This window comes from Suricata suricatta, chromosome 17 (assembly GCF_006229205.1).
Source record: "Suricata suricatta isolate VVHF042 chromosome 17, meerkat_22Aug2017_6uvM2_HiC, whole genome shotgun sequence".
In the NCBI taxonomy this organism is placed as follows: domain Eukaryota; kingdom Metazoa; phylum Chordata; class Mammalia; order Carnivora; family Herpestidae; genus Suricata; species Suricata suricatta.
The window spans coordinates 25,725,735-25,751,658 of NC_043716.1; the positions used below are offsets into that span (position 1 = coordinate 25,725,735).

The window sequence follows — 25,924 nt, forward strand, 5'->3', positions numbered from 1 at the left end:
CATCTGCAGTGGATAAAGTGGAACTATATTAATTCTTGGTAGAGGGACTCTACTCACATAAGTTCTTTTCTTCTTGTTCTTTTTTTAAATTTTTTAATGTTTATTTATTTTTGAGAAAGAGAGACAGAGTGTGAGTAGGGGAGGAGCAGAGAGAGATGGAGACCAAACTCCAAAGCAGGTTCCAGTCTCTTGAGCTGTCAGCACAGGGCCCAGTGCGGGGCTCAAACTCACAAGCTGTGAGATCATGACCTGAGCAGAAGTCAAACACTTAACTGACTGAGCCATCCAGGCATCCCTCTTCTTTAAGTTTTTATTTATTTTGAGGGAGCGCTAGCATGCGCATGTAAACTTATGTGCACATGAATGGGGGAGGGGCAGAGAGAGAGAATCCTAATCAGGCTCTGCATTGTCCGCATGGAGCCCGACTTGATGCTGGAACTTACAAACCATGAGATCATGACTTCAGCCAAAATCAAAAGTCAGATGCTTAACTGACCGAGCCACACAGGCACCCCACTCCTTTTCTTCTTTTAACTACACTTCAGAGATTTAACCAGAATAGTAACATTAGTTCTCCCAATATAGCCTTTAAAGTATTTAGAATTTACTTTTTAAGTTTAGTTTGATCATAAGAGTAACCCATGTTCACAGTAAAAAAAATTATGTAAAAGTTCAACATCCCCCACTTTGTCACATTACCCATAAACCAATCTTCATAGCTAATCACTGTTATGAATGTGTGTCCTCCAAGATATTTTCTTTTTTTAATATTTATTGATTCTGGGAGCGTGCAAGTGGGTCTGAGAGAGGGGGACAGAGGATCCAAAGCCAGCTCTGCACTGACAGGCTAACAGCATAGAGCCCAAAGTGGAGCTAGAACTCATGAACCATGAGATGATGACCTGAGCTGAAGTTGGATATTCAACCGACTAAGCCACCCAGATATTTCCTATGTATAAACCAGCTTATATATGCAGTGGTTTATTTTCACATAAATCTGTTATATGTTTTGAAACTTCCTTTATTTAATAATGGCTTCATGTCAGTATAAGTAGAATTATTCATTCTAAAAATAGCTACATTGTACAAAATACCATACATTGTGTGTATAAGGAACATAACACAATTTAACCAGTCCCTATTTATCCTGTTCCTAATTATAGGCAATTACACCATCATATAAGCAGAACTGAATGACCTCTAGCCCTTTGTTTTTTTAACTTTATACTGAGGTAAAACGTGCATGCAGAAAACTAACAAGTCATAACTGTACAGCTCAGTATTAATAAACATAATATACCAATGTACCCGATACCCAAATCAACAAACAGAATACTACTAACATCCAGAAGCCCTCTTTTTGCTCTCTTTCCAGTAACAACCTATTCTCTTCCACAAACCATATTCTGACTTCTAACCCCACAGAAGGCTTTTGTATACATTTTGTATAAATGTACTTCTTGTGTCTGATTTCTTATGCTCAACATTTGTTTTTGAAATTTATCTGTTACTGACATTGACCCTACCCCACTCAGGACTGATATGCTCTCTAATTGCCCGAGTTCCCCACATACCACTTTGCCCAAGCTAAGTATCTTTCAGAGTCCCACATTTTTTTCAAAATGTCCTAGGTCTCCTTCATTCATCGTACCACATCATACCGCAGTTTGTTCTTCAGTAAACCCATCAGAACTAGATTTAGCATAGGTACCATATTCCCTGGTACTAGAGAGAAGTACTTATATAGCCTATGAAGTGAAACTGCAAAGCAGTAGATCCTGGTATTAGGAGGAAAGCAATCTGATTAAAGAAAACACTCCTGAAGATAAAAAGTCTTTCATCCCAGGCTTTAAGTAGCTTCCGCCTTTGTTACCTAGGTAACAACTAAAGGAAGCAGCTAAAGACAAGAGAGAGAATATGATTATAGGCCATACCAACAGCCCTGTCAAGGTGAAAATACAATTCCCATCTCCTGAACCACTCAGGGAAACTGATTTTTAACAAAACATTTACTTTCAAGCACTGAATCACCACTGTCCAAAAGGTATTATGCCAAAAGTCAAATTGCACTAGATTCAAGCCTCACCTTCCCCTGCCTCCCAGCACTAGGAGACAAGCCTATCTATCAGACAGGGGCTCCTGGATCCCTGTGTTTCCTGCTGTAGAACTGTAGAATGCCAGTTGCCTTGGACCCCTGGGCTCTGAAGCCTCAGAGACACTTCCTACCTGAGCTCAGTTCTTCTTTCTCTGCCTCTAGCTGACCATTCAACTTGGCTGTAATACTTACTATCATAATTTACACAGGTGGCTTAACCATCTCTTATTAAAATGTCAGAATAACTAAAAAAATTTAGTGTAGATTAAAATTTCAAGCTCAGTTCATATTCTATGAAGATTAACTCTGCATGGTTAACATTGGATCCCTGCTGTTTAGAGTGGTGACTTGCTCACATTTTTAAACATGTAGAGAGCATACTGCTTCCCTGGTTGTCCATCCCATATTGCTACCTTCTCTGTGTCTCTGTTTCTCTTCCTCCATTATTCTCAAAGTCAAGAGAATAGAAACACTTTTTGTTCCTTTTCCCTGACTCTCCCCCCAAAATAGCCTAATTAATTAAAATTAAAACAAGCAGAAGTCCCATAGTAAATTCTGAATATGTATAGGAAAGTCACAACTCACATCATACACAGTTCCTACAATCTCAGCAAGTTTATCCTCTAACTAAACAAGTTTGATTAGCCATCATTAATTACTTTCCAGTAGACTTGTCATTTTCTCTCGTTTATTAGCTTTCCCCAAATGAAATTCTATTGTCAGTTTTATCTCATGCAAATAGGCAGATATCACTGAGGCAAGAACTGTAAGTAAGAAGGTGAAGCAGCAAAACCAGGTTGTATCAGCTGAATCTTTCCATTTGGGAAAATAATTCCGTGCTTTTCCATACAGCAATCAATCAGAGCAAAACTATTTCACAGAGGATATCAAGAATAATAACAGTCCTCAGAGCTGAAGCAGAAGAATAAAACCATGAGTGTCCCATACACATAAAGTACCCTTTATTTCTAAAAATATCACAATTAAAATGAAAGATTTAGAACCTACCCAGTGTTGTTCTTTTAAATTTGGTCCATCTTAAGGCAATGCCTTCAGGTGGCTAAAACAAAACAAAACAAAACCAAAAAAACCTAAAAAATATTTAACAGCCCTCTTTCCATTGTCTGACTTCTAAAACAATATCCATACTAGGAGACATTGTATACGGTTCACTACAACAAAAGATCATTAAATATATTGACAATACAATCATTTTGATGTTTATAATCTTTATTTAATGTTAGATCTCAGAATACTACCCAGTTTTACCAGTAAGCATATAATAAACCAAATTAGATGATCTACCAAGACCCAAGCCAGAAAGTTCTTTATAGAAAGACTACAAATGCATATAGAAGTAGTTGGAAAGGCAATACACATTTTGGGTATAAGTCACATGCTCAAATGCTGAAGCTGCATTTTTCAGCAGCTAAAGTTCTTCATGATCCAGGTTTAAAAATTAGTTGTATATTTATATGTAAGCCATAGTATCTAAGTATGAATAAAAAACTGGTAGCAACTGTTGCCTCTAGGAATCAGACCTAAGGACATGTTTAAGAAAAGAAGACTTACTTTTCACTTACTACTTCATGTAGTGTTTAAATTTTTAACTATATTCATGTCTGGGGAATGGTGATATAAGGAGTTAGGCGAAGTCAAGGTCTCTAAAGACTGACTGAATCTATGGAATTCAGTAAGAACAGAAGGCAGCACCACATATGAGTAGGAACCACACTCAACCCTCCATTGCTTTGTGTGTGGAAGAGAGCTTAGCAGCCTGAAAGTGGCACCCTTTTCCTCACCTCCAGCTCCTACTCTGTAAGGAGGATCCAGGCCACATAGCTAATGAATGGGGGCACAGCTAATGACCGTGCATCACAGCTTTCCGTTCCCGAACAGCTCTGTACTGCAGAAGAGCTGGCCTAGTAAGTGCAGCAGCTGCGTGGTAGCTCCTACTACTTCCAGTTTTCTAGAACTACTCCAGGTTTTGGGGTTGTTGGGTTTTTTTGGCAGCTGGTAAATATCCACAGAGGTCTCTTATCAAGCTTTGTGCTGAAGAAGATGCATACTGGGCTGTGGTGGTAACTGAAGCACCAGTTCCCACCACCTCTAACTTCAAGCTTCTGCTCTATAGAGAGGATCCTGGTGGGGCAGCCAGTAAACAGCAGATTCCCAGTCAATTCCCAGCTCCTGCTCCATAGCACAGAGCTTCTTCCCAGGAGAGGATGGGGACAAGTACTGTTAAAAACCAGCAATAATTTCCACCTTTGCAGGGGCAACTTTATTTGGATCAGACTTAGGAGCAACTTATGCCCCAAGAGCATTGTCAAAAACAACAGTGCAATCAGCAACAATCAGTGGAGACTAACAGCTTACTGTGTTACCATTTGAGGCAAACCAACAAAAAACTGAAGCAGATAGACCAAAAACTTGACAGAAAATTCAGAGAAACCTGCTAAACCCAAAGCTGTCCTGATACTGTAAGGGACTGTGTAAATGCCCAAGGTTATATGTTCTGAGGAGCAAAAGGAAAGGCAACATCTGAGCCTCTAGTCTATGGCTGAACACAGGACAAACTCATTAAATCTCTGAGCTACAAAAAGTTTCCAAACCACATGACATAGATCCAAAACTAAAGGGTGAAAACATCACTAGCTTAAAAGTCTTTTTTTTTTAAATTTTTTTAATGTTTTATTTATTTTTGATACAGAGAGAGAGAGAGCATGAGAGGAGAAGGGGCAGAGAGAGAAGGAGACACAGAACCAGAAACAGGCTCCAGGCTCTGAGCTAGCTGTCAGCACAGAGCCTGACGCGGGGCTCGAACCCACGAACATGAGATCTGACCTGAGCGGAAGTCGGAGGCTTAACCGACTGAGCTACCCAGGCGCCCCTTAAAAGTCTTAAGTATAACCTCCAACCAACCAGTACTTAAGTAGCCGACTCTCAGTGGCCGTAAGGACTGGCAGAAGAACCCACAAAATATACATCAAGAGGGCCTATCCTATCCAAAGAGAAGAGAAAAAAAGAATGATGAAAGATGACCAGTCTCAGAGAAATGTGGGACACCATTAAATACACAAACACATGTATAATGAACTGCCAGGAGGAAAGAAGAGAAAGAGGCAGGAAAAAAAGTCAATGAAACAATGGCCGAAAAATTCCAAAATTTGATGAAAAACATTAATCTATACATTGAAGAACTGTAATGAACTCCAAGTAGGATAAAAGAAAAAAGATCCCCCAACACATAATAGCCAAAATACTGAGAGCAGCAAAAGAAAAATGACTAGTTAAACACAAGAGAAGGCCAATAAAATTAACAAATGACTTCTCATTAGAAGTGATGGATGCTGGAAGACTGTGGGATGATATATTCATAGTGTTGAAAGAAGTTGTCAACTAAGAATCCTATATCCAGTAACACAGTCCTTCAAAATGAAGGCAAAAAGAAAGACATTCCCAGGTAGTAAAACCGGAAAGAATTCATTGCTGGTAATACCTGACTTACTGGAAATAAAAAAGGAAGGTTATCAGACTAAAAGGAAGTAATACCAGACAATAATTTGAATGACACTGAAAAAGAGCACTGATTAAGTATGTAGGTATATAAAAAAGAGATTATAATTATTTCTTCTACTATATCCCCTTATGTGATTTAAAAAGAAATTGCATGACACATTATCTCTAAAATTGTGTTGTTCGGGGGACACCCAGGTTGCTCAGTTGGTTACGCATCAGACTCTTGGTTCTAGTGCAGGTCATGGTCTCTCACAGTTTCATACGTTCGAGCCCTGCATAAATAAGCTGAAAAAATATAGTGTTGTTGGGCCTATAACATAGAAATATATTTGACAATAACAACTCATGTATATATATTGTCTATTTTTTTCAATTTATCTATTTTGAAAGAAAGAGAAAGTGTGCTTCTGCAGGGCACAGGGGCAGAGATAGAGGACTCTGTGCTGCCAGCATGGAGCCCAATGCAGAGCTCGAACCCACAAACTGCAAGATCATGACCCAGGTGGAAACCAAGAGCCAGATCCTCAACTGACTGAGACACACAGGTGCACTTATTTTTAAAAAAATAGGCCTAGGTCAGTATTTAAGGGGGGAAAAAAACCCCTCAATCCTGTGTCTGACTAATAGAAAAGGCCACTGCTTTATAGTTACACTTTCATTCTGCGGAATTTAGAAACACTGATAAATCTCTGAGCTACCTTAGTGCTTTTGGGGTCATTCATGTTTCATATCCATTAACATGATTAACTCAAGTGCTTAACAAAGGCAAGACTTAGAAAAAATATCTCACCAAATTAGAGCACATAACCTAAGACATATTCCTATTGGTTATACTATCTGAATAGTCTGAAGAGTTAGATTTATGTCCACAGATATCTAAGACCAACTATCAGGATAACAAAAGGACTTCAAGTCTCTCTTTTCCTTGAGTGCCTACAAATATAATTCACTCTCAAATAATGTTTTGCTGAAGTGCAGATCCCAGAAAAAGGCCTTCGAGATGCCAAAAACCAACTCAAGAACTTTAAAAAAACAAACAAACACATAGTTAAAACCTAAGACCCGAAAAACCTAAAAAGCTAAGATGTTGAGTCAATAATCTTCTAAGACAGAAGATTATAAATAAAAAATTTAAAACCAAGCCTGGACTTCTACATCCAGTTGTGGAATAGACTTAATTTTTCACTCTTTCTTATTCATATATATTACAAACCCCAAATATAGTATTAGAATATTTCCTTTAAACCTTCCTATGTTTTCATATATATATATGACAACAATTGCAGTGGGGGAGTAAATGAAACTAAGTTGTTGCAAGGTTTCCTATATTTCACATGAAGCAATATTCATTGAGTAAACTATGATTCAAGATGTATATTATAATCCCCACAGGAGGGACATGTTAAGCAGAAGAATGAAGGGTTCAACATGATCCCTATCGTGTTTCACAAAAGACAAATCTAAAAAAAAAGAGAGAGAGAAATGGCTCACTGAGGGAAAAAGGGATAGCATTTGACTGGGAAGGAGCACGGAAAACACTTTCTGGAGTGATATAAATGTACCTTTTTTTTAAATTCTTTTTTTATATTTACATCCAAGTTAGTGTATCGTGCGACAATGATTTCAGGAGTAGATTCCTTAATGTCTTTTGCCTATTTAGCCTATCCCCCCAACCCCCACAACTCCTCCAGTAAACCTCTATTCTCCATATTTAAGAGTCTCTTATGTTTTGTACCCCTCCTTGTTTTTATATTATTTTTGCTTCCCTTCCCTTATGTTCATCTGTTTTGTATGGGTTATATGGTATGTGCACTTTGTAAAAATTAATTGAATCATATACCTAAGATTTATACGTTTCATGACATGTAAACTTTATCTCAAAAATAAAAACTGTAGGGGCACCTGGGTGGCTTAGTCAGTTCAGCATCTGACTCTTGGCTTTGGTTCAGGTCACGATCTCACAGCTTGTGAGTTTGAGCCCCCACTGCAGAGCCTGCTTGGGATTCTCTGTCTCTCTCTCTGTCCCTGCACTGCTCATGCTATATCTCTCTCTCTCTCAAAATAAACAAACATTAAAAAAAAAAACTGTAAGCAAAGAGTGGTATATGTGAGGAAATCAAAAACTACTTTTGTATATTCTAGGGACAATAGACAATTTGAATATAGACTCCAGACTAGATAATAGTATTGAATCAATGTTAAATTTCCCATTTTTGATAAATGTTCTATGGTTGAATAAGAGATTGCTCTTATTCTTAGTAAATATACATATACATATATATGTATTTCATGGTAAGGGAAAGCAATGTTCCCAAGTGATTCAAAAAATAAAATATATGTATGTATATAAAGAGAGAGAAAGAGAAAAACAGTAATAAAGCAAATGCAGCAAAATGTTAAAAACTGCTAAAACTAAGTAAAAAGTATAAAGGAATTCCTCTACTACTCTTTCAACATCTCTGTAAATTTGAAATTGTATTACAATAAAAAGGTAATAAAAAAAAAAAAAAAGAGCTAACACCAGACTGGCTTTAATACTCCAATGAAGAAAACCAGTTCCTTTTTCTGGAGTTAGATTGGATCACCTAGACTGGATCACCCTAATCTAATCTAACTCCTCAGTTTCACAAATGAAAAATGAAATCCAGAAAAACTGGGCCAATAGTCAGATAATTAGGCTGCGATGGAAGCAAGTTAGAACTCTGATCTCTTGACTCCCACTTCAATCCTTTAAGAGTATTTTTAGCTTTGAAAACCAGCCAAATGTATTTATTTATTTACTTATTTTTTAAGTTTATTATTAAAGGATAGTTGACATACAACGTTATATTAGGTTCAGGTGTACAATACAGTGATTGTACAATCTTACTCATTACTCAATGTAAGTGCAGTTACTGTAAAACATTATTACAATATTGACTATTTTCCCTATGCTGTACTTTTCATCTCCATGACTTATTTTGTAACTGGAAGTTCGTTTCTCTTAATTCCTTTCACTTATTTCACCCATTCCCTGACCCACACCAGCCAACCTTATTTACAGCATATGGTATTTACCAGAAAAAGAACTATTATAACTATGGGTACTACTAGAGTCAAAATTCTGACACTTAAGACTACAATCTATTTGGGAGAAGCAACACACTGATTAAACCAGAGGACTTTTATAGAAAAGTGTATCCTGCATTATAATCTTGACAAAAACAAAACAATCTGGACCAAATACTCACAGCCTATAAAGGGATATGGCTAGGATAATAGTTCACACTATTGTTAGTCGTGGCTGTAGAAAAGATACACCATCTACTCAGAAACGCCTTTGAAAACAAATTGTGATTTTCCCCCATCAGAAGGAAGTAAAGCTGACACAGGGCGAAGTAAATTGTGTCCCATATGCACATACCAAGAAAGGAATGAAGCAGAAGTTTAAAGGCATGGAAACCTCAAAACAATTCTCTTAGAGTACAAGGGCTGAACTTCCCATTTCTTTTGTTTCTGGGAGGAAAAAAGTTAATATATTACTAATGTACTATAACAGGGCAAAGGTCCACCATACTATCTTCCTTTACCAGTGAAAGGAACTCTCAGCCAGGAACATTATAACTGTCTATTTCAAACAACTAAGTTAAAGGATAACAAAATGTAAAATTAGTTTATCCTCGGTTTCATGTCTCATAGGGCTAGATATATGGTAATAAAACCTGCCCAGTGAATTACTGGAGAATATGAATAAATGGAGAGATATTTCATGTACATGGATAGGCAAACTCAATACTGTCAAGATGTCAGTTCTTTCCAATCTGATCTACAGATTCAACATAATCCAAAATAAAGTCCCAGCAACATATGTTATGGATATCAACAAACTAGTTGTAAAGTTTATGTAGGAACGGAAAAGATCCAATGTTGAAGAGGAGGAGCAAGGTCAGAGAACTGACCCTATCCAACTTCAGGAGTTACTACAAAGCTCCAATACTCAAGACAGTGTGGTACTGACAGAATAGAAAAAGAGATGACTGGAACAGAATACAGGGCCCAGAAATAGACCCATACATACAGTTAAATGATCCTTCACAAGGGGAAAAGGCTTTTCAATGGAAAAACAACAGCCTTTTGAACAAATGGGGCTGGAACAAATGGACATCCAATTCCTAGAAGATAACATAGGAGAAATACTAGAGGAAACTGGGTATAGTGATGACTTTTCAAATGTAACAGCAAAGGCATGACCCAGGAAAGAAGTCATTGAAAACTAGACTTCATTAAAATTAAAAGCTTCTGCTCTATGATAGACCATATCAAAAGAATGAGAGGACAAACCACAGAATGGGAGAAAACAATTGCAAAAGATCTACCTGATAAAGGACTGTTTTTCAAAATAAACAAAGAACTCTTAAAACTCAACAATAAGAAAACATATAACCTGATTTAAAAAGACCTGGGCAGGGGAGGGTGTGGGGGGCACCTGGGTGGTTCAGTCAGTTAAGTTAAGTGTCCGACTTTGGCTTGGGTCATCATCTCGCAGTCTGTGAGTTCGAGCCCCACGTCAGGCTCTGTGCTGACAGCTCAGAGCCCGGAGCCTACTTCAGATTCTGTGTCTCCCTCTCTCTTTGCCTCTCCCCGGCTCACACTCTATCTCTCTCATCCTCAAAAATGAATAAATGTTAAAAAAATTTTTTACTTAAAAAAAAAAAAAGACCTGGGGATGCCTGGCTAACTTAGTCAATGAAGCACACAACTCTTGATCTTGGGGTTGTAAGTTTAAGCCTCACATTGGGTGTGAATTACTTAAAAGATACAAATGGCAAATAAGCATATAAAAAGATGGTTAATGTCACGTCGTCAGGGATCTGCAAGTTAAAATAACAAGATGCCACTACACCCTATTAGAATGGCCAAAATCCAAAACACTGATAACACCATATGCTGATGAGGATGTGGAGCAAGAATAATTCTCAGACTCACTGGTGGTCAGAGTGCAAAACAGTACAGACACTTTGGAAGACACTTTAGCAGTTTCTTACAAATATAAACATATTATTACACTATACTCAGCAGTGAATTGAAATCGAATGTCCACACAAAAACCTGCGCAAGGATGTTTACAGCAGCTTTATTCCTGATTGCCAAAACTTAAAAGCCACCAAGATGTCCTTCAACACGTGAAAAGATAAATAAATTCCACAAAATGGAGTATTGCTCAGCAATAAAGAAATATGCTATTATGCCACAAAAAAACCAAGAAGGAACCTTAAATACACATTGCTAAGCTACAGAAGCCAGTGTGAAAAGGCTACATACTGTATGATTCCAACTATCTGGCATTCTGGAAAAGGCAAAATTATGGAGACGTAAAAAGATCAGTGATTGCAAGAGTTTGGGGTAAAAGATGGGATGAACCAGTGGAACACAAGGGATATTTGGGGCAGTGAAATCATTTAGTATATTATTGTAGTGGAAATGTGTCATGACAGATTTGTCAAAACTCAAAGAATATACATACAATAAAGTGATCCTTTTAGTTAATAATATATCAATACAGGTTCCTCAATAATAACAAATGTACTATGCTAATCAAAGATGTTAACAATAAGGAAAATGTCTGTACTTACCCTCAATTTTTCTGTAAACCTAATACGGGTCTAAAATATAAAGCCTATTAACTTTTTTTTTTTAATTTATTTTTTTTAATGTTTTATTTATTTTTGATACAGAGAGAGACAGAGCATGGCGGGGAGGGGCAGAGAGAGAAGGAGACACAGAACCGGAAGCAGGCTCAGGCTCTGAGCTAGCTGTCAGCACAGAGCCTGATGTGGGACTCGAACTCATGAACGTGAGATCTGACCTGAGCCGAAGTCGGAGGTTTAACTGACTGAGCCATCCAGGTGCCCCGCCTATTAACTTTTAAAAAACTTATCAATAAACTTCTTACCAGGTCTAATGAAGACATTTTCCACTGACAACATCGCTGCTATTGGAAGTAGTAGATCTTCACAATCCAGAGAAGCAGCCTTGATTACTGCACATGTCAGATGTGGAGGGAGAGGAAATTCCACCATAGACAAACCCAATCTGGTCACATGGCCACTCCTTAATAGGAAGAAAAGGTTCTTAAGTCTTTCTACCTTGGGAGAGTACAAATGAAATGTTCATCATTCAGAATAAATCAGATATAATTTATATTATCTTAAATCAACTCCAGAAACTCAATTCAATATAAGAAATATGACACAGTGGCCACTGATAAAAGAAACATAAAGATGATAAATACTCTGCTTTCAAGGGCCAATACATCCAAAAAACTAAACAATGAGACAGAATAAAGTAGTATAATAAAAGACCATACAGATAATTACCAAATCTGTCCCCATCACACAATCATGAGAACAAGGACTCTGGCTCCTTTATTATTATTAAGCCCACAATAATTCCTGGCACTGAAATGGTACTCAAAAATTACTTGTTAAATAATACTAAGTATAAACATAATTTTATCATATAATTTTTGTTTGTTTGTTTAAGTAGGCTTCACACCCAGCACAGAGCCCAGCATGGGGCTTGAACTCACAACCCTGAGATAGAAACCGGAGCTGAGATCAAGAGTCAGATGTTTAAACGACTGAACCACCCAGACACCTTTATCATGTAATTTCTAAATTCAGAAGTGTAGCGAAGAAAAACTGAGGACAAATTCTAATTTCAGGTAAAATAATCCATTCAATTCAAACAAATCATTTTCTATTGATAAAAGAAACTATTAGGAACCCTATTTTAAAAGGAGATTGGGATCCCTGGTTGGCTCAGCCAATAGAGCATATGACTCTTAATCATGGGGTTGTTTGAGCCCCAATGTGGCACAGAGTTTACTTAAAAATTAAAAATGAAGATAAAAAAAATAAAGCAGAAAAAGACGAACATCTGTTGTGGCTGGGCTTTTGTTGCTGCTGCTGTTTTACCTGTCAATAGCATCACACTGGTAAAGTTGTTTAAGAGCTTCCAAAATAAGCCTCTCATTAGGTGGATCCAAATAGGGAAACCTGTGTGTTTAAATGAGATGTAAGATTCCATTCCCTGACCATCGTTAATATTTCATACAGACTTGAAAATTTCTTTATAAGCTTTTACTTCTCCTATTTTTCAAGCCTTCGTTCTTTTCCCTAAGCATTCTATGATTATAATCAGCATTCAGTCGAGGAAATTATTTTTTCTGAATCACACTCTTCCTTTTAATTCAAGAAGCACTTCTTTTTTATTTCAAGAGCTGGAACACTCACCATTCTTCTCTGTTTATCTTAATCCTGCCCCATTCTTCATAGCCAATGTCAGAGCTACTCTGTTCTGTAGCCCACAATTTTTATTACAGTTTTATAAACCAGCAGAGAAAATTAACTGAAAGTGGCCAAACATTACACGTTGTTTAACAGCACCTCAACGTGCTTTTTAACAAAATGGCAAATATATTAGATTAATTTTACCCTATTTGCTGTATGTACATTCTTATTTTCTCTTGAACTATCTGAAAACAAGTTGCAAATACAGTGCCAGTTCACTCCCAAAAAACTTCAGCATGCATCCTCTGAAAATAAAGACATTCTCTTAGATAACCACAGTACCATTAATGAACATAAGAAAATAACTTTCACAAAGGGTGGCATATAACCAAGCATGAATATATGTATTAGACATATATTTTTGTTTGTTTGTTTTAATTAGAACAATAATTGCTTAATACTACTGCACTAGATTACTTTTTCCACCATAAGTGTTGAGACGGTAAATCATCTACTCCAATTTCTCACCTTGAAAAAGGTCCAACAAAGGACAAAAGGTCCAATACCTTACACAAAAGTCCATTCCAGGATTCACAGCTCTATTTAAAAACAAATAAACAAAAATCCTGTAGACTGTTCTACAGTCAGTTTTCCTACAACTTGTACCAACAAGTCCTGGCATCTTCTAGAGCAAGAGTCAGCAAACACTTTCTGTAAAAGGCCAGATAGTAAATATTTTAGGTTCTGCAGGCCATATAGTCTCTGTCACAACTATTTAATTCTGCTACTGTAGTGAAAGCAGCCATACATGAATGAATAGACATGGCTGTGTTCCAATAAAATTTTCTTTACAAAAACAGCCAGTGAGCCTGGACCATAGTTTTCGACCCCTGTCCTAGAGCTATACCAAACCAGTCAGCTGCTTCTTCTGTAGAAGTGCCCTCTCAGATTTGTAAAACTACCATTATTTCTCTCCCTTGGTTATAGCAATTATCGATTTTGTCAAACACTCCTTGTATTGTCTGCTTTCCAAGAAACCCACTATACCTAATTACCATCTTTTAGAAACACTCCCGTTGGTCAAACTCCTCATAAAATGTGATAATATCCAAAACTGAACTCCAAAGGTAGAGTGATCAACATAGAACAGGAATGCTATAATTCCAAAATTTGAACTTTGCAGTCTATTAACATAACCAAAGTCTATGCCAGTAGAAATTTTTTGTTGTTTTCTAAACAGAATAATAATTGCAAGCTCATAATGAGTTGTGGTGATCTGATCATTTCAAATCTTTTCCACATGAATTTCCTTAATGTGCAACTAAAACACAGGATATAAGATGTAACCTATCAGACTTTTGCCTTGTTGATTTGGCCTGTGAGATCATTCTAAATCTTCCAGTTTTAATCATTAATTAGCTATCAAGACATTTTCCAGAAATCTGATAATCACAACTTCAATATCTTTACTTAATACTACCATTTAAAATACTTATGAGGAAAGAGCAAAGTTCACTATACTAACAGCAAATCCCCCATCTAGGATATACTAATCAATACTTTCTGAATTTGGCTCTTTGGCAACTATTCTATTTGGCAGTACTATCACCTTATTAACAAAGATGTCAAATGTAATCTTATCAAATACTGTGTAGAAAACAAGAGACATTAGGTTATCATTCAATAAATTCTTACAGTGCACCCATTATGTGAACAGTCCTGTATTCACACTGAAAAGAAAATGGTTGATTATGATATATCCTTTGTGAACCATTTTGATTCATACTGATTACTATAAATCACCATTAAGTTCTCTAAAACCATTTTCCAATAAACTATGCTAAAACTTGCTAAAGACCAATTTCAAGCATATTGGGCAGTTGTTTACAGATTCTTCCCTTTCCCTAAATGAAAAAATCAAGGAATTTGTATTTCTCACAATTTTCTGGCTACCTATTCTGCATAATTTCTCATAGATAACCCAAAACCTGCAAGTTGTTTCAGTGCCATGGAAATAATTCCTAAAGCCTCAAGACACTCATTTGTGGTCATTAGGTTTTATCACATTTCCTAATCCATCTTGGTCTTCAATTCCTTTTTATTTAGACTTGCTCTCATCTTTCTAGTTTTAAAAACATTCTTGATAAGGGAGAAAAAAGAAGCAATAATTGAAAAGCCCCATTTTCTTTCATCTATGAGTACTATACCATCTATCCCAAACACTGATTCAATTTCTATACACATTAAAAAGAGAGAGGAGAGGGGCACCCGGCTGGCTCAATCAGTGTAGCATATGACTCTTGATTTCAGGGTTGTGAGTTTAAGTCCCAGGTTAGGTGTAGAGATTACTTAAAAAGAAAATCTTTTTCTTTTTTTTTAAAGGGAGAGAGGGAAGAGATAAAATTTTTGTCTCTTGCATTTTGGGGACTTTTAGTACATTCTAAGTCTTAAAACAATAATGGAAAACTAACTCTGTGCAGAAGTTATTAATTAGTATTTCTATTTTTCTAACACATATTTATTCTTGATTACATGCCACTCTTGATATTATTTATTCTTAATTATATGCTGCTTTGTGATTATATATTATTCACAAAAATAATACTATGAATATTATTTTTAAATTGGGCTCATCTGAAAGCTTTCTGTTTAGCCATTTAGAACTCTTTAGATGATTCCTCTTTCTCGTTGGTATCATTCATGATTATAGTTAGAATTTCATGTTATATGCTTTCCTCTTTTTAATTATTTATATTCTCATTTAGAACATCTCTAGTCTTAAAACTATCAAAAAATATTAATTGGTTTTCCAAGAGTATATAATACATATTTGGATATACCTAGTAATTAGTTTCCTTCTTATAAACTTACAGAATGCATGGTCACCTCCCACGGTTCCTGACACTTTCACATTCACAGACAAATGAGACTGAAATTAAGAGCAAGACAACACTTTCCTTGATTACTTCCTCTATCACATATAATATGAAATTTCAAGTCCCTACAATATTGTACCCTATACCAATTGATTATATACTTTAATTTTGAGTAATTTAACAGTTGTCCTATTGTTTGCTTCATATGTCTGAATCTTGTTTACCTAACATAAGTTTAGTGAAAGCAAAATTTGTTCGTCTCTCATAGTACTTGGTACAATGCTGGTCATACAAAAGATGCTATGAAAAAAACACTTTCTGATTGGAATAAGGGTCATTATTCCAGTGGTCACTAAATGATCCAAATAAACCTCAGCATAAAGCACCCATTCAGCCAAGATTAAAATATGAGCAAGGGATCAAATCACAGGAAAGCAATGCAAAGCCTTTTATTTGGGTTTAGGTAAACCTCGAAATGCTGTGATATTGGAATTAAATACTTCAAGAGAGTTCTGGCTCCACCCTAACAAATTTTTCTTTTTTCAAACTGTCTACATACCTTATAACATCGTGTATGGCAAGGCACTTTAAGGTCAGAACTACAGATGTCAAACTAGTTCTCTTGATCTCAGGGATCACATGGTCAGGCATACACTGGTTCCAAAAATCCTTACTATAGATCCGAAAGCATTTTCCTGAGGAAGTCCTGCCAGCTCGGCCACTTCGCTGTAACGCCTCACTCCTTTAAAAGAAAAAAAACCCACAAAAGTCCCCAAAACATACTGCAGGTTTCTTAAGTAGTTAACATCATACCCCCAAGCCAGCTAAAAATGATCTAATAAACTGTTCTTAGAACAAAAAAGCTTTACATAGAGACTTACTTTGAAATTGGAACCACCTCCAGGATGTCCAAACCTAATCTGGGATTGTGATTTAACTGCTTCACAAAGCCACCATCTACCACATATCTAAGAGGAATGGAAAACAGTTAAGTTTTTAGAAAATAAGGAAAAACTTTTGCATTTTAGCCACTTTGGATTCCTCTTTTCTACCAAACTAACCACTACATGATGACTTTTATGTTAAATGTAAATCCTGAAAGTCTGGAAACCCTGGAAAGAAACTGGAACCCTGTATATCACTAATGGAAATGTAAAGTGGCTAAGCCAATGTGCAAACCAGTTTAAAGTTTCCTCTAAAGGTTTAACAGAATTACTACATTACTCAACCAATGCTTGTAGACATATTTTCACAGAAGCACTATTCCTAAGAGACGAAAGGCAAAAATAACCTAAATGTCCATTTACCATTAAGAGATAAACGAATGAACAAATTATGTTATATACATATAATGGAATATTATTTAGCCATAAAAATGAATGAAGTGCTGATACAAGCTATAATGTGGATGAACCTCAGAAGCATGAGTGAAAGCAAGACACATTGTATGACTCTATTTAGATAAAATATCCAGAATAGGATTCCATAAAAACAGGAAATATGCTGGTGGTTGCTAGAGGCTAGAATGGAGGGGGGTATGGGAAGTAATTTGCTTAAAAGACACAGGGTTTTATTTTGGGGTCATACAAATGTTTCAGAAACAGAGAGAGGTAATATTAGTTATAGTACATCATAGAAGTACTAAATACTAACTATTCACTTTTAAAGGTTATTTTTTATTGTGTGAATTTCTCCTCTAAAAATAAAACCTGAAAGTTACCTCTAGAAAAATTCAAATAGGTTCAAAATCTAATTCAGCTACCCTTTAACAATACCAATTAAGTCAATTAAACAAAGAACAAGTTAGGTAAAAAACTAAGTTAGGAGGACCAGGAGGTTTACCATTCACTAAGGGAACATTCCAATACAAATCATTTAATGACTTTTGCCATTGCAGAAAAAGGAAAATTGCAGAGGTTAACTTACTCCAGAGAACTGCTCCCTTAAGCCTTTAGTGAAATCATCATTTTTTAAAAAACTTGTTTAATGTTTATTTATTTTTGGGAGACAGAGAGACAGAGTGCAAGCAGGGGAGGGGCAGATAGAGATGCAGACACAAAATCTGAAGCAGGCTCCAGGCTCTGAGCTGTCAGCACAGAGACTGACACGGGGCTCAAACTCACAAATTGTGGGATCATGACCTCAGCTGAAGTCGGACGCTTAACCAACTGAGCCACCTAGGCAACCCCTGAAATCATCATTTTAAATAAAGTAGGAAAGGAAAGGAAATTGCCTCTCAGATATGAACATTTTACCCAAAAGAAATATACAGAATCTTTGAGATTCATATCTAGCCTTCCTATGGCAAACAGACAGACTTTTAGTTAAGGACATAAAATATCTTGGATTAAAGATAAATATCCTGAGGTGCCTGGGTGGCTCAGTTAGTTGAGCATCCGGCTTCAGCTCAGGTCATGATCTCACGGTTCATGGGTTCAAGCCCTGCATTGGGCTCTGTGCTGACAGCTAGCTCAGAGCCTGGAGTCTGCCTTCGAATTCTGTGTCTCCCTCTCTCTCTGACCCTCCTCGCTGTCTCTCTCTCAAAAATAAATTTAAAAAATTAGAAAAAATATTTTAAAGATAAATATCCAAAGGACTGTGGTTCAACAGTCTGAAAGAACTTCACATTAACCTTCAGTCTATATTTAAAATTTCCAAGTGTTTCTCCACAAAATTTACTCAGAAATTTGATCTATTTTGATTACATAGAAAAACCAGAGACTGGGTGGCTCAGTTGGTTAGGCATCCAACTTTGGCTCAGGTCATGATCTCGCGGTTCACGGGTTCAAGACCCACATCAGGCTCTGTCCTGACAGCTCAGAGCCTAAAGCCTGCTTCGGATTCTGTGTCGCCCTCTCTCTGAGCCCTCCCCTGCTCATGCTCTATCTCTCTCCCTCTCTCTCAAAAATAAAAAACATTTAAAAAAAAAAGATAAGAGACTCGAATCAGAGTTCATTTCACAAAAAGGTGAAAAGTGAGAAACAGTACCTTCAGATAAACATTTGGATTTAAAACACTTATTCCACAAAGTGGAGGTGTCAGATGAGAAGGGACTATCAGACAATTCTAGATATCTGCTGATAATGAGCACAGAAAAGTAACTTTGGCTTTCTACGTAATGAATAATGAAACTTGTGAAGCATTACACATAATCTTAAATTTGGGAAGAGAGAACTACAAATTGCCAAGTAAAAGTAGTTAAAAAGCATACTAAAAGTATACTGTGCACCTCCTACTGCATTATCTAACCATGCCAATCAATAATTACAAAAAAATTATAGGTGATTACAAGTAGGTGAGAAGGAAATCAGTGTATGACAGAGGAGCAAACACAAAGCTAAGTGGTTTCCTTGACTTTAAAAGAAACCTTAGGGGCGCCTGGGTGGCCCAGTGGATTGGGCGCCCAACTTCAGCTCAGGCCATGATCTCATGGTTCATGAGTTCAAGCCCTGCATCGAGGTCTCTGCTGACAGCTCAGAGCCTGAAGGCTGCTTCAGACTCTGTGTCTCCCTCTCTCTTTACCCCTCCCCCACTCACTATATCTCTCAAAGATGAATAAAGATTAAAAAAAATTTTTTTAAAGAAACCTTAAAAGTGTACCTGATTCCATCTATTGTCAGAGATGTTGCAGAAATATTGGTGGATATGACACACTTTCTAATTCCAGGTGGAGGTGGCAAAAATATTCTCCTCTGTTGATCTAAAATACATGTAAAGAGAAAATGTTAACTTACAATATAAATTTGTCAAACTCTACTTTTGAAAAATTTACTTCTTTTCATTAAAAATTATGTTTCCTTCACCTCCTTAATTATCTTGAATTCAAAATAGCAAAACACCTTTGCCTCACCTATTGCTGCTAAGATTTCTAGATCCATTAAATCACAGATTATTACTGCTAAAATAAACTCTATAGCAGAGAGTCCTTTTATGTAGGTCATAGCTCCCTTTGAGAATATTTAAAAGTTGTGGCCCTCTTCTCCATTAAAAGACACATATATACACTCATATAAAAATTTCAAACAATTTCAGTGTTCCGGGACTCTCTGAAGCCCATCCATGGATAACACATTAAGGACCTCTCTCTGTCTTAAAGACTGATTAGCTAGGTGGTTTTTACTTTTTGGGGTGTCTTTCTGATGACTCAGACTACCTCTCTAAGCAAGTTACAGTATACTCATTTCCCTTAGCCATACGTTCTGAAGGGTGAACCCAAGCAGTAATGCTTGTATGTTGTACCTTGGTCCTCCAGCCATAGTGTATGGCACCAAAGATAAACATTTCCCCCAAGCTGGGGCAATCTGATTCTCCTGGAATTTGAAATATGGTCCAAAAATGCTCAATCTGATTAGGCTAGTCTCTGGCAAAGATAAAAAATAAACCTGTGAACCATAGAGAAGTGGTTAATGTACATGGAAGAAAGTCTAAAAAGAGAAAAGAATGAATTAGCCATAAGCATTGACAAGAGAGTATTACTGGGCTCCTGGCACCTCCCAGGCCTTAAGAGGACTGAGTATAAAATACGCAGCAGACAAGATTTGGCCAGACTTGCTCTCCTGCCAGGTTAAGAACAAAATAAGACAAGAGAGTTAATGTTTACAAGGAAATGATTATAGTATGGGTGAAATAAGGTAAGAGACAGTTGATAAAAGACAAGTGTCAATGCATTCTGAAAACTGTTGAATTAGAAGCAGTGGAGTGTCTGGTCAAAATTTCTGTGATCAGAAATGATGGTAATGATAAAGTCTAGGATGGAAGCTTCTGAATGGGTGGCTGAGGTGGGGTAAAGAAAAAGACCACTTAAGCTGTAGAGATCAAGGAACTCTGAAAGAAGGAATTTGTTTGAGTGGATCACTGTATTTCAATAATCTCCAAAAGTTAGGAGTGATCATACCAGTGAGTACACAAGTCAATCCACCGTGTATGAAAAGAAATTATTAGCATTTCTATTTATAATTTCCATAACACCTGTTTAAACTGTTATATGTATTTACTATTGTACATTATATATTAGAATAAGTACTTATATATACACCTTAAGAAAAAAAAATTGAACACTTAGCTGTATTTGTTTTACATTAGATATGCCCATATGTGTTTAGAAAATGCACCTTTCTACCCAAGCAATCTCAAATTATTTTCCTTTCAATAGCCAAGAAAACCTGTTTTGAAATAATAAAGTACAAAACCTGTTCTCAAATAAAATCTTTCAAAGACCCATGTATTCCCAGTACCTGTAACAGACCAAAGCTGAACTACTATCATAAGGAAGGAAAGGAGTGCGCACACAAAGGAACAGCACAGAGGAGCGTCTTCAAGTCACGGGAAGCAGGCCAACCACTTCATCTGACAGGTGAGAAAACTAAATCCCAGAACAGTCAGGTGACTTGCCAAGATTTACAGAGAGACAGACAAATTTGAAACCAAGTAATGTTGATTTTCTTCCACATTATTCAGAAATTAATGTCACAAGTAGAAAAGTATGAGAAAGGTAGCTTAAAAATCTGTGGGCAAGTTTTGAAGTGAATACAAAAATAATTCCAAAAAGACCTATTTCTTTTAGATTTATAGTTTTTTGGTAAAAAATCTTACTAAGTGTTAAGAATTATTTTTTAGGTATTAGATTTAGGTAGTTTATTTCTTCCAGATGGTTCAAAGGAGTAATATACTACTTTGTAGTTCAAACTCTATGTTTAGACATTATTTATGGTCGATTTATTCTACTACAACATAGCTTCATGAAAGCAAGGACTTTCTTTTATTCAAGACATATTCCCAATACCTAGAACAATGTCCGGACCATAGAAAGTGCCCAATAAAGTTCAATGAGTTGATAAATTAAAAATGTATTATATAAATAATGAATTAAGATCCTTCTACCTTTAAAATTCTGCACTATCTTAAAACTTAACATAAATTAAAAAAACATTTTTTTTAATGTTTATTTATTTTTGAGAGAAAGAGAGACAAAACATGAGCAGAGGGGCAGAGAGAGGCAGACACAGAATCCAAACCAGGTTCCAGGCTCCGAGCTATCAGCACAGAACCTGACATGGGGCTTGAACTCATGAACCATGAGATCATGCTCTCAGTGGACACGTAATCAACTGAGCCACCCAGGTGTCCCAAAACTTCACATAAATTAAAAACGTCCTTTCTGAACATATTTATCTCTAATCAAATCTGTTTTTCAATCAATTCATTCCTAAAAATATCTAATTTTTAAGTGTTCAGTTCTAGCAAAATTTCAATTTCATTTACCATTTTGTTCACTATAATCAATTAAAAAGTCTTGAAACTGCTGTTTTAATAGGACTCACATTTACTTCATTTACATTTCACTCACACACACTTTATTTCTTTTAATTTTTATTAAGTTTATTTATTTATTTTGAGAAAGAGCGTGTGTGTGCATGCAGCTGGGGAGGGGCACAGGGAGAGAGAGAAATCCCAAGCAGGCTCCCCATTGTCAGCACAGAGCCTGATGCAGGGCTCGATCTCACAAACTGTGAGATCACAACCTGAGCCAAAGTCAGACACTAAACCAACTGAGCCACCCAGGCACCCCTAAACCACACTTTTTACCATAGTCCGCAAGTTTAAACACATACTAGGTTTCTTATTAAGCTTATTTTTTTTAGTAATCTCTACACCCAGTGTGAGGATCAAAAGTCACGTGCTCTTCCAACTAAGCCAGCCAAGTGCCCCAACACATACCACTTTTATGTTGCTTTATAAAGATTTGGAAAAAAGTTAAATATATATATCCTAAAGCACATCATCACTCTCCAGGAAAGAAAAGGGAAATGGAATACTATCATTAGGATATAATAAGTACTAGGATATTATTAATGTGTGGGGGGTAAGGGGATTGGCAAGAGGCAAAAAAGACTCCAAAGTCTACCAAGAAATGAGGATACTGAGAGATCACTCAATATTCATGATGAAGTAACATTCCTAGATACGTGCATATGACATATTAGATGTTAGGCCAAATGAAACTTCCTCATAGAATTTCTTGTCCCAAAGTCCCCCAAAAAGATTCCAAAGCAGAACTACTTCTGAGAGTGAAAGAGACAGAGAGAGAGGGAGAGAAAGAGAAAGAAAAGAACATAACCTAAAGTATAAACATAAACCGTCAATTAATGGGAGAGAAGATGATGATCCTGGAGAAGAAAGAGGCACAATATTGCTCAGTTCAAACTCTACCCCTCCCCCCAAGAAGTCATTTTTGGGGGAAATAGAAATATCTTGAGAATTCTCAGTAACACAGCTGAAAATCAAACTCTAGACACAGAGAAAAGACTTGAGATAATCAGTAAATGCAATTGAAAAAGTAACGAGGAGGAACTTAAAAAATACAGATGACAGGTAATCCAACATAAGAATAACTGATGTCTCTGAGGTACAGAAACCGACAGACAAAAATTATATTCAAAGACATAACAGAGAGAGTCTTCAGAGAGCTTCCCTGAAATAAAGATCTAAATTTGCAGATTAAAAGAACACATCATAAAAATTCAACTTGTTTGAATATACATGGGTATATACATTTGTCAAAATTCACTGAACTGTATATTTAAAACCAGACAGTTTATTCTATGTAAATTATATCTCAATAAAGTTGATTTTTATAAGAAAGCATATCAAATTCCAGGAAATTTTAATATAAAACACTCAACACCAAAAAATATCCTAATTAAAATCACTGAACTTTAAAAATAAAAAGAAATTTCCAGGCAATCAGAAAAAGCAAATGACTTACAAGGAAGGGGAAAAAAAATCAGGCTTGGCCTCAGACTTCTCCGCAGCAAAATTCAATGCCAGAGGACAACTGGACAACGTCTACCAAGTTCTAAGGAAAAGAAAGTGTGACCCAAGAACATAAAACCCAACCATGATGTAGTTCAAGTATAAAGGCAAAAGCCAGACATTCAAACATAGAAGAATAACAACAAAAAATAACACTTAAGAGCCCTTTTATCTTTCTATTAAAAAAAACATACACACATACACACAATTTTTAAAAATCCAGGCAATCTAAAATTAACCAAAAGTAACTTGAGAATAGAAAAACCAGGGTGCCTCAGTGGCTCAGTTGGTTAAGCATCTGACTTCATTCAGCTGGGGTCATGATCTAGTGGTTCATGAGTTCGAGCCCCACGTCGGGCTCTATGCTGCCAGCTCAGAGCCTGGATCTTGCTTTGGATTCTGGGTCTCCCACTCTCTGTTCCTCCCCACCTCTCTGTTCTCCCCACCTCTCTCTATCAAAAATAAACATTAAAGAATGGAAAAAACATGGTGAAAGGGTTGACGATAAACATTGATACACCTAAACAGTATAAAAATAACTAACAAAAATCAGAAAGGAAGGATACAGAAGAATAAAAGTACTCAAGTCCTTATCTTTCAAATCAGAGAATCAACAGGTTAAGACCTAAAAAGAAGATATTAACTTCAGCTTCTTAATATTTTTCATCTTTTTAAACTTCAAAGGAACTTTTTATAAAATATTCTCATGTGGTAAAGAAAGATTTACTGGAAGTTTAACAATTCCTTAAGGTAAATTCAAGTAAAATTAAATATTTTTTTAAAAAGCAACTAAGAGTATAAGTATTTCTATCAACCTACCTATATATTTACTTATCCTTCTGTATGTACACACACACATACACACACAGACCTGAATGTTTTTCCTAATGTTAAAAATGGTTATTTTTGTATGGACGAACTTAGGATGATTTCTTTACTTTTAGTTTTGTAATTCTGTACACTGCTTGAATTCTTTATAATGAAAACCATATCATTTTACCTTAATTAAGTAATATTTTTAAAAGAATATTGAAGCAAAAATGCTGAGACCTTAAAAGTGTGTTGATTCTGCAAAGTGGGAAATAGATTGTTATTGTACTTTTCTGTATTTTAAAAATTTCTACAAAGGGCTAAATAGAAAAACATAAAAGAACATATATAACAATGCCATTTTTTGTTAGAAAAAACTGAACAATAAAATTTTAAATACATAAGGAAAAAGTTCATATACCTCAAAATATTAATAGTGATTACTATTTAATCATGCTGGTAAGATCTAAGCTTAATTATTTTCTTACATTGTACTCTTTACAACTACCTACTCTTTACAAAAGAAAAATGTTCACACTGATCAGGGAACCTGCTTATGATTCATTCTCTCTCTCTCTCTCTCTCTCTCTCTCACTGTCCTCTTCCCCCATTAGTGCTCTCTCTCTTAAAAAAAAAAAGAAGAAAAAATACTGCGCATTAATCCAAGGTAAATCTCCTTTCCTTTTCTTCATGTATTCTGGAAACACATGTGCTGTTTTTTCAGCTCCTCCTGAAGAGATAACCAGTTATGAAATGCAGTTTTACCCTGCGACCTCAGGAACATCACTTAGTCTCTATCTATAAAATAAAGCAGTGTGATTATACGAAAAATAAATATATGGGTATATTTGCATTTTTTTAGAGAAAGAAACCATGGCTTTCATTATCTTTTAAAAAGAATCTGAGACTCCATCCTCAAAAAAGGCTAAGAAGCACTGAATTAGATAATTACTTTCAGTGCTAAAACTGTCAAATTCCGTGCAAATATTTGTCACTTATAAAGTAACAGGTATATTTTAGTAAACCTGAGAAACTGCAAAGCCTTGAACGGTTTTTGCAAGAGGGAAGTCAGAAGAGCAAAAAGGATTGAGGGAAACTGAAATCTGGCCATTTGTAGCAAAGTGGATGGCCCTCGAGGGTGTCATGCTAAGCGAAATAAGTCAGGCGGAGAAGGACAGATACTGTTTGTTTGCACTCATAGGTTGTCGTAACCCGCGGGCAGGGGGGAGGGGGAGAATCTGTGGCAGGTCCTTCTCCTGAGGGAGGGAGAGAAAAAGGGGGCAGGAAAGGGAGACACAAAGAGTAAAGACAGAACTCACGGTTCTCTGATCAGGCGAAAGAGAGAGAGAGCTTTATTCAGAAAACTGTCTTTTATATAGGTTTCAAGGTGGGAAAACAAAGCAGCTGACCAAGGTCAGTTACCAGGTAAACAGAGTCAAATGAATATCAAAAGAAACGCCCAGATTTGCCTCAGCAATGCTGGGAAGGGGGGAGTTAGCACTGAATAATCCAAAATACGGTTTTGATCTTTTGTGCACCTT

At 36.3% G+C, this 25,924-nt stretch overlaps 1 protein-coding gene and 1 long non-coding RNA gene across 2 annotated transcripts in view; one reads left to right on the forward strand and one right to left on the reverse strand.

The window, feature by feature from the left end:
* LOC115282243 overlaps positions 1-25,012 on the forward strand; it is a 44,442-nt gene extending 19,430 nt beyond the window's left edge. The window contains exons 3-4 of the long non-coding RNA XR_003904562.1: positions 20,993-21,114; positions 24,998-25,012. This is a non-coding gene — a long non-coding RNA (uncharacterized LOC115282243). The remainder of the gene's footprint in view (positions 1-20,992; positions 21,115-24,997) is intronic.
* DHX40 (DEAH-box helicase 40) overlaps positions 1-25,924 on the reverse strand; it is a 45,290-nt gene that overhangs the window by 9,587 nt on the left and 9,779 nt on the right. Inside the window, exons 8-12 of the mRNA XM_029928171.1 lie at positions 19,362-19,461; positions 16,643-16,729; positions 16,321-16,503; positions 12,571-12,651; positions 11,547-11,704 (exon numbers count right to left, since the gene is read on the reverse strand). Of these exons, the coding sequence (XP_029784031.1) occupies positions 11,547-11,704; positions 12,571-12,651; positions 16,321-16,503; positions 16,643-16,729; positions 19,362-19,461 (609 nt within the window). The remainder of the gene's footprint in view (positions 1-11,546; positions 11,705-12,570; positions 12,652-16,320; positions 16,504-16,642; positions 16,730-19,361; positions 19,462-25,924) is intronic.